The 9,503-nt window shown below is 58.5% G+C and overlaps 1 protein-coding gene across 1 annotated transcript; it reads right to left on the minus strand.

Moving 5' to 3' along the window:
• Window positions 1-2,959: 2,959 nt before the first annotated feature.
• Window positions 2,960-8,400, minus strand: INHBB (inhibin subunit beta B). Its single transcript, XM_075529510.1, has 2 exons — window positions 7,965-8,400; window positions 2,960-5,595 (listed from the first exon to the last, which is right to left on the minus strand). Exons 1-2 carry the CDS (start codon window positions 8,398-8,400, stop codon window positions 4,823-4,825), a joined length of 1,209 nt encoding a protein of 402 aa, XP_075385625.1. The 3' UTR covers window positions 2,960-4,822.
• Window positions 8,401-9,503: the final 1,103 nt, after the last annotated feature.

The following is a 9,503-nucleotide window of genomic DNA, read 5'->3' on the forward strand; positions in this document are numbered from 1 at the left end:
GAGATGAGAGTCGTGGTCCCAAGTCTTTACCTGCAAAGGCATGTGCTTCACCCAAAGCTGCCCTCATGGCCAGACGGCACCTGTGTCCTTCCCTCCCCACCTCCTGTCCTCCAGCCCACAAGGGGACAGAGTCAATTCAATGCAAAGAATCATGGGCCTGGCCCAGCCATGGAGGATACCTATAAGCCATGCTCAGCTCTCGCTGTACCACACAGCGAGGATGCCACTGTGACAAGTGGCACAGACTCTGACTCAAGTTCATTCCACTCAATGTCCCAATGTCGAGTCTCTGCTCTGGTAAATCTCTGTGGGGCAGATGCTTCTGCCTTGGAGTGGCTAGTGAGTTTAAACCACCTAAAACCTCATCCACGGTACTGCCAAGGCTCCTTAAGACACAGGCGAGGCTGTCCTACATGGCTAGTCCCTCGTTGGAGTGCTGGGGGCCCTCGGTGCACCCCTTCCCTATACCCAAGCCAGGCTAGGGAAGAAAACAGACACAGGACACCCTGAAGCCTCCAAGAGCTGACGCCTACATCTGGGGAGTGAAGGTAAAGGGCAGGTAGGGCCACTCTCCTGGCAGAGAAGTCCCCCATCAGTGGGGAAGGCGAAGCACTATCCCTGGGGATGCAGTCAAGGGGTGCATCCTGCAGAGTGGGGTCTCAGGCACAGCAGGGACTGGGTGGTGGGGACACCAGACGCCTCTGCCAGCCCTGCCTGTCCCACTGGTCCCAGGTGGGGCTGGGGAGAGGATGAGAGGCCTAGTAACAGAAGGGTTAGAAGGGAAGGCACTTCCATCCCACCGGAGGAGGCCATTCAGAAACACGGGGAGTAGGGTGGTGATGGAGGGGGGTGACTAGCAGACTGGCAATGTGAGCTCCAGATGGGTCTGAAGGGAGGAGAGGCCCTGAGACCAGACCCACAGGAAAGGTCAAGGGGGAGGATGGAGAGGGAGGGAGGGAGAAACAAAGGACTTCATGAGGAAGGAAGGAAGGAAGGAAGGAAGGAAGGAAGGAAGGAAGGAAGGAAGGAGCCAGTCAACCCAAGAAGCACAGGAAACTGTGCTTCACTGGAGGGTGAAGGGCCAACCCCAGACTGGGGGAAGGTCCATCTCCACTGAATCCCTCACAAAAAGGACTTCCATGAACACCATGACTTCAGGCATGCCAGGGCCCACAAGACACATGCACACTCAGAGCTGCTCCAAGGCCAAGTCTGCTGGTCCTTCGTGCTATGACAAGGACGCAGGGGACTGCCCTGTGTAGCTCAGCCCAGAAAGGACCCCATAGGTGTTCATGAGCCGAACAGCTTGGTGACTCTTAGGCTACCCCACCTGGTGAGCACCTGCAGAAACCCTGGACCAGGGTGCTGCAGGAGCCTCAGGTGAGAACCCAGAGCAATGGAGGGCTGGGCTGAGGCCGCCAGAGAGAAGAAGGCCAGCCGAAGTGGGACCTACACTCCGGAGGGCCCCGACCAGGCCTGCATCTGTGAAATTTTCCTCTTTACTCTGACTTTGCAGATCAAGAAATCTACCCCAAAGCCTGGCAGATAGGCAAGTTCTGGTAAAGAGGCTCGAAGGTCGGTCCTTCCACCAGCTGACTGTGTAAACTAAGACACACACACACACACACACACACCTTCAGTTGCCTGGGCCTTAATCAATCTCCCCATTGCGACTTTGATGAAGTTAAATTGTCTTTACCATGCCACCCACTCAAAGGTCCTGAAATGCTTTGGAAGGCCACATCTGTCTCAAATCTGAGAGAAGAGCCCCAGTGTTCCTGCAGGTCCCCCAAGAAAGGGCACGCCCTGAAGGTTGCAGTCCTCCCAGGGGGGCGAGTGGAATGGCCATGGCCACTGGGCTCAAATATCCAGGGTCCTGGTCCTGGATGTGTGATCTCAGGCAGGCCCCAAACTGCTCTAAACGTCAGACGCCCAACTCTGGAAAAACGAAGACAAGGCCAAGGCTCACGAAGGCTTCAGAGCTGTCTGTTAGCAGCACTTGAGCGAATTGTAAGTCACACCTGTAGATGGAGGGGCTCTTTTTAACCAGCAACAGGGCCGCCAGGTACCACCCTCATTGTTGTTGCTAGGTGTCATGGAGCTGGTCCCCACAACCCCTGGTGAGTCTATCTATAATGGAGCAAGATGCTGCCTGGCCCTAGACGGCTCATGCATGATACGATAAGCTCATGATCCATGTGGACCCTTGTAATCCAGTGTATGTGTGTCGGGAGTTGGGGGGGGAAGGGGTAGGGGTTCAGGCTGGGTGTTCATTCGCTAATTTGGAAATAGACAGCCAGGCATTTCTTTCTAATGTCTTAGTCTGGCACCCAAAGCATTTCCAGAAGCCTGTTCAGCATCCTAGCAACAAGGCAGGTGGGGCCACACCTACTGCTTGGAGAGCCAACCCTGATCTAGGGAAGACGGCGAGAGTTCTACCACTGGACCACCAAGCGCCTCAGACACCCCCACCCCCAAAAGCCTATGGGAAGTATTAATCCGCTCCTGCCCTCATGTCCACCAACCCTTCCGGGCTGCAGTCCCTGTTAGTAAAAGGAGGCGCAGAGTGCACCTCTTCAGGTGAGCGCAGTCTTCCAGGTTTTTGGCCCTTCCGGGGATGGGCTTCACCAGTGCTTTCAAATGGTAATATGTGAGCCCTTGGTGGAACATAATTAGTCTTGTGACTGGAGGGTAAACAAATGTGTAATTCATGAGGTTGCTAATTGTCCTTCATTTTGATCTCCTGCCATTTTTCCTCGAATCTCTGACTGACATACGTGCTCATGGCAAGGACTCAGAGAGAAAGCTGGGAGCGAGCCCCAGTGGCTGCCTGGTGCCAAAGCCTGGCACCTGGACTCACCCCGCCCCCGCCCCCACCCACCACCCACCAATCCCTTACCTCCCTCCCAGACCTGGCAACCCCCAGATATCACACAAGGCAAGAAGCCTGTGGCACTCCATCTTTTATTTTCTTAAACTGTACACATACATAAAATACTGAACAGCACGTCTATGGGGCAAATTGTTTGGCTTTAAATTATTATGAAACAGAACCTAAGGGGAGCTTTATTAAATAAACATAAAGTTGGAGATGTAAGGATACACATCTGTATTCTACCATTGCCATTTTTACTTGACCTGCGAGGTGGGGGAGGATAGAAAAGACACATCAAACTGAATAAACAAAATCCATTTATACCCTGAAATTGCTGGCAGGCCACTCACGGGGTTATCCAGAACATCTACAGCACAGAAGACGGCCTTGCCATCTAATAAAAATTAAAACTGATCTGTTGGCCTCTTTGGTACCAAAATTATGTATAATACATTTACTGTATTCAATTTTTTTGCAGCTATAAAAATAACTTCTTTTTTCTTTTCAAATGGCAGTTTCTGACTAATCATGCAACTAAATCAGTGCAAACAGTAAAAGCAATCATTCGCTTAAAAAAGAAGCAAAGGATTTCATTTCAAGTATAAAAAAATAGAAAAAAGAGTCCTAGGAGTCCAGTTTTGTCTAGCGAGGGTCGACCCCTTAAATTGCATAGTTCACGTGGCACTAGGATGTCCAGAGGGTGAGCAAGTTCCGTGCTCTGCCAAGGGCCACCTCTGGGCGCACGGAGGAGATCAGCAAGTGCTAGAATCGTGTGCATTCAGGCAGGCCTGCAAGTGCTACGCGGGGCAGGTGGGCAGGCAAGCAGGCAGGGCCAAGTCCACGGCCAGCCATGGTGGCTGGGGCCCACCTTGGCAACTTCTGCAAAGTAGCTAAAAGCCTTCCTCACCTCTCCAAGGCCAGATAAGCTCTCCCCTTCTGCTAAAGGGGGCTCCCAGGGCACTTCCAGAATGCCTTCGCCCCACAGTTATCTCTCTTTGCCTCAAAGTCATCTCTTTGCCTCAAAGTCAGTCCCTGCGCCTCCCTCCAAACCAGACAACAGGCCCGGGTGTCCCCAGCGAAGGGGGCACAGAGTGCAACTTTTTTTTTCCATGTAGAACAATTAAATTTTTAACTTAAAAGTCATACCTGGTAGAAAATCCCCCTTTCCATTACACAACAGATACAAACGACCTGTCAACTGCTAATAATCAGTTAAAGCATCAAATTAACACCAACCCCCTCCTCACCTCATAATCAAGCACATCAAGTCCTGTCAGGGTCCAATGGTCACTGGCCCTTCTCTAACGGCGCCCCACAGGGGGGTCCTTTCTGGCCCGCTTCCCCCCACGAGGCTCCCGAGGCTCCCTCGTCTTGCAACATGAAGGACACCAGGCAGGGGAGGCAGAGCAGGCCTGGTACAAGCCAAGGGTGACACGCAGCCCTCTGTCTGCCCACACACTCCCTGCCCCCGTACTGGCCTTGCCTCTCTGCAGCCCTCTCCCTCTCTCTGTGCGCGTATCTGTCTGTCTGTCTGCCTGCCCGTCTTTGTGCTTTTGTGTATGCTCAGAAGGCGCGATTCAGAGTGGCCAGGCCAGCTGGTGGGATGGAGGCTGCTCACCCCATTCTCTCAGACTGACGGGCATTTGTGGCTGAGCTGCCATTTGTCAACGCATCCATTCGCTGGTGTCCTAGAGGCTGCAGTGTGGGTGGCAGGATGCATCTGGCTGTGCGCGTTACATGGGCATTTTAAAGTATCCCGTATCCGTGGAGGGTCCTTGTTCTGCTTTTGACTTGTTGCTATATGCAGTAGAACAATACATCAGGCCTTCCCCTGACACCATCTCGACACCCCTGGGAGGATGGCCCTCAGTCCACCGTGTACTCCCTGCTCCCAGAGCGGCCCGGGAGAAGCCCACCTGGGCCTGTCCTCCACACCTCGGCCAGTGGTCAAGCACAGCCACACTCCTCCACAATCATGTTGGGCACATCGCGCTTCACGATGTTGTATTCGTCGTCGAAGTAGAGCATGGACATGGTGCTGAGCTTGGTGGGGATGCAGCAGGAGTTTACCATGGCGGGGTTCAGCCCGCGCATGCGGTACTGATTCACCACGGCCGTGTGGAAGGAGGATGCCGACCCGGGGATTCCCGCCAGGTAGGCTGGGCAGCTGCCCTCACAGTAGTTCCCGTAGTAGCCTGTGGGTGCGATGATCCAATCGTTCCACCCGATGACACGGAAGTCAATGTAGAACTGTTGCCTGCAACAGAGGTTGGTGCGGCCGTCACACTCCAGGCCCCGCTTGCGAATTCGGTGTCTGCTGTCGCCCAGCCGCGCCTGCACCACCACGAAAGGGCGGTGGGACTCCTCGCTGGGATCCACAAACACGGGCACCACGGCCAGCTCAGGGCAACCCTCACACTGCACATCCAGGCTGAGCCGCCGCTCCCCGCGCTCAAAGAGCTCCTGGATGGCCTCGGTGAGCGGGAAGGTGTGCCAGCCACTGCGCTTAAGGTCCACCTTCTTCTCCACGACGTTCCACCGGTCGTGCCCCTGTTCCTGGAAGTACACCTTAACCCGCACCTTCCGCCGGCTGCCCTTCTCCAGAACGTATGGCAGCAATTTCAGGTACAGCCACAGGCTGGCCTGGACCACAAACAGGTTCTGGTTGCCCTCGTTGGAGATGAAGAAATACAGGCGGACCCGGGAAGAGGCAAGGCCATCTGCAGAGAAGGGGAAAACAGTCCGAGTTAGGCCCAGAAGAACACAGGTGGCAACGGAGGGCCTGGCCTCCTGACTGCCTGCGCCTCTCCAATGTGGTCTGTCGGTCCACAGCTGGAAACAGTGATTGACTTGCAATGCCATTCCTGAGGCCAGCGTCTCTGGCTGTAACCCGGAGCAGCAGGAAAGTAGGGGATTTCCCATTGAGAAACCCTGACCAGGTTGGAGCAGAAGCGTCTGGCCCTATAAAATCCAGCCTCACTTCTCCCAGGCCAGGGCCCCTGGAGACAGGCTGTTAGGCCGCAAAGATCAACATAGAAACTTGTCAGGAGGCCAAGATCTTAACTAGTGCTTGTAGGTATCTGTGAGAGCGGAAAACAAAGCCAGGGCAGCACTGATGAGTTGGGTGGGTTGTTTCAAGAGGGAATTTTTTTTTTAAAGTTAAGCATTGCAAAATCGAGCTACCTGCCTCCTCTTTGCAGTGTTTGCCTAAGCATGATCTGATCCAACCCACTGCAAACAAGCACGTTCTGCTAGGATTTCTGACGCTGGGACAAGGGCTCTCCAGGCTGCAAAAGACGGGCTTTCTTGACAGTAGTTCTCTGGGGCGCAGGACAAACGGCCTGGGAGCATGGGGTCCAGTCCTTTTACCCAAGCCTGGCTCCTGGTTCACATTCAGAATCACCAGCCAAAGGGGGCAGCGGGGAGAGGGAAGGCTGGCTTGTAGGTTTTCTCAATAATTGGATTCAACAGGAGAGAGGTGGTGCCAACCCACAGCGGATTCCTCCCTCGCCCCGAGTTACATTGCAGTGGCCCTGGTCTCTGACAAATTCTACCTTTTTCTCTCTTTTCTGCAGGAAGAACAAATAAGGTGGCCCGCTAGCTTGATCACACCTCTCACTCCGCAGCTCCAGCCCCCTTCACAGGCCTCCCGGACCCCCTAATATCACAGACCGACATCTGACTTTGAAACGGGGAAACAGCAGCCTTAAAAAGCTGGTCTTGGACGGGCTGCCAGTGACCTGAATCTGTTATTTATAAGTCAAAGAGCTGGCTCTGTGAATCGGACCAGAAATATAACAGCCCCCGCTGTCATTCTGTGTGCCTCCTCGCCCTTCCAGAAGCACATTTCTACCCCAGAGCCCAAAGCACCTCTTTATCGGCACCCTCTAAAGGCCCTCTAATTGCTTGTCGGGCTTCCCCTGACTCGCACAGCTAAAATGGCAATGCAGTCCTTTCTTTCACACACACCAGCTCCTGATGGGCTGTGTTTTCCCCACACCCGGCCATGTACAACTTTTCATCCCTGTGCATCCCCACGCGGCTCGAGCTCAGTTTGCCAGCTGCCTGGAGGGTGGGGGGCACTTGCACCCCCACCCCGCCCCGCCAAGCCTCTCTGTCCCCACCCCCTATGGACACAGGGGCTTCCCCATGAGACCTTCTCTGTAGTCCCCTCGCACAAATGGGGCTGAGCCGGAGGCACAAAAGCCAGCCTGGCTCATTCAAGTCCTGAAAAGGACAGCGGAGGCCAACTCACTTGCAGTATTGCCAGTGGGGCACACTTCCCTCTTTCTGTTAAAGTTCCCAAAGATTTTTTTTCCCCCTCCCGGAATTTCATCTTTAGACAGTGGTCGCAATTTGCAATCTGGGGCCTGGGGTAAATTCCGGAAAGGGTTCCAACTCTTTGTTAACTCAGAGGCTCTTAGGCAAGGTGGCTGCCTAACAGAGTTGCCCCCGAGCCTTGTCATTCTCTGCATTCGATGATGGAACCTGTTGAGAAGCCTGCCATCCCTGGAGTCAGGTGCCCACACAATCAGAAGAGAGCCTGCCTTCGCTCTCCTCGGCGAGGTTTCAGCAATCCTGGCAAGCCCACGCCACTGTGCCATGAAAGCGGCCCGGGGGCCTCTCCTGCAGGCAGGCACGCACGCACGCACGCGCGCGCGCGCACACACACGCACACACTCCTCTGGCCCACATATATCAACAAGCACACACATTTCCATCCACACTGCTAAGCCTACACTCCGTCCGTGGGAAAAAAAAAACACAAAACAAAACATTAAGCAATCACTAAGCTAGTGCCCGGGAGCCAGGGCCGCCCGCATCTGTCGCGAGGGGGGACCAGCGCGCCCAAATAGCCAGGGCGGAGCGCAGGGCTCTCCGGACAGTGACTGGGGGGGGGGGACAGGGGGGGACAAGAGCGGGTCTGAGACCTGAGAGAAGTGGACAGTGGCCTGGACAGAGCCGAGTGGCGCAGGCGTCCAGGTTGCCCCTGGGGACTGGGCAGCTGCCGCAGGGCAAGAAGAGGGCGGAAATGCAGAAGGCAGCACCGACCGGCCACGGCCGCCAAATGCCCAGAGGCCCAACCCACCTGTCTCGGCGAAGCTGATGATCTCCGACGCCCGCTCCTGGCCTTCGGCTGCGGGGCTGGCGTGTCCGTCGAGGTGCGGGATCTCCACGCGGCCGTCCTCGCGCACCTTGCCGGCGTGCAGTTTGCGGAGGGCTGTGACCATGGCGGCCTTGGGCACCGCGTGCGTGATGTTGGGCGGGCCCCGCATCTGGAGGCGGCTCAAGATGTGCCGCTTCACCGCCTCCAGAAAGTCGCCGTCCACTCGGCCCGGCTCCTCTGGCCTGCGGAAGCCGCCGCACGACGTGCAGGAGTCCTGCTGCCCGCTCGGCGGCGCGGGCGGCGGCGCGGCAGGCGATGGGGGCGGCGTGGGTGACCCCCAGGCCTCCGACCCCAACCAGCTGGCTGCCAGCAGCAGCAGGCAGGCGGCCCCCAGCGCCCGACCGGGAAGCCCGTCCATGGTGTGCCGCCGGCTACGAGGGCGCCCGCCGGGAGGCGAGCCGAGCTGAGCGCAGGGCCGGGCTCCGGCTCCGGGCGCAGCGCCCCGCCCCGCCTCCGCCCGCCCGCCGGGAGGGCCGCCGCTGGCTCTCGGGGGGAGGGCGCCGGCCCGGCTGCTGCGGCTTCTGCGCGGCGGGCGCGGGCGCGGGCGCCCAGGAGCTCGCGGGGCTGGAGAGGCGCGTCGCTCGGGACCGCGGCGGTCGGGCTGCAGGGCCCGCGGGTCACTGGCGCACGGGCGGCTCGGCGCGCCGGGGCATCTGCAGCTCGCTCGCCATCCTCCGCGACGGGGCCCCGGGGCTCCCCTAGGATGCGGCGAACGCGGCGCCTCGGCCGCTGGCTGGGGAAGGGGCCAACGGGCTGCCCAGGCAACTTGGCCGAGGCGCGAGGCGAGAGCGCCCGAGCCCCGGGAGTGGAGCCCGAGTGCGGCTGGACGCGGCGCTGCGGCGGGCGCTGCGGCGGGGCCCCGCGCCCGCACCTGAGCGCCTAGCCCCGGACGCCGGGCCAGGTGCAAACGCCGCGGCCGGCGGGCGGCGCAGCGAGCGGGGCGCTGGGAGCGTCGGCCGCACCCGGCGGCTCGGAAGCGGCTCCGAGTCCCTGGCAGTGGCCGGGGCCCTGCAGTCCTCGCTGCGCGTCACACTGCAAAGTTGTCTCCAGGCTCCGGGCGCCGCATCCACCGCGCGGGCGGGCCGCTGCGCGCTTCGCCGGGCCCTTTGCTCCGCCCGCCGCCTCGGGGCCTTCCTCCCTCCGCCGGCCTGCGCGGGGCGAACCGGGGCGCGGGGCGCCGGGCGAGAGAAGCGAAGGGGAGGCAGGCCCTGGTCGCTAGCTCGCTCCTTCCTTCTGCCGCGGCGGGGGCCCGATCGGTCGGTCGGTCGGCACGGAAAAGTCTCGCCGCGTCCCTGAGTGCGGTGACCTCCCTAGCGCTCCCACTGGCGCACGCCGCAGAGCGGGCAGGGCGGGCCGGTGGCGCCGGGTCCCCGCGCAGGGCCGCGGCTCCGAAGTGCAGCGCTCACTGAGGACTTCTTCTCTTTGCCCTCTCTTTGACTCTCCCCGGTCTTGCTCCCCAGG

The sequence above is a fragment of the Tenrec ecaudatus genome, chromosome 13 (assembly GCF_050624435.1).
Source record: "Tenrec ecaudatus isolate mTenEca1 chromosome 13, mTenEca1.hap1, whole genome shotgun sequence".
In the NCBI taxonomy this organism is placed as follows: domain Eukaryota; kingdom Metazoa; phylum Chordata; class Mammalia; order Afrosoricida; family Tenrecidae; genus Tenrec; species Tenrec ecaudatus.

Bases quoted from the DNA above. Each gene is read 5' to 3' on its own strand.
- INHBB (XM_075529510.1), bottom strand. From the start codon at position 8,400: ATGGACGGGCTTCCCGGTCGGGCGCTGGGGGCCGCCTGCCTGCTGCTG. The intron at 5,596-7,964 runs GTGGGTTGGGCC...CCTTCTCTGCAG, and splicing joins CATCAGCTTCGCCGAGACAG to ATGGCCTTGCCTCTTCCCGG.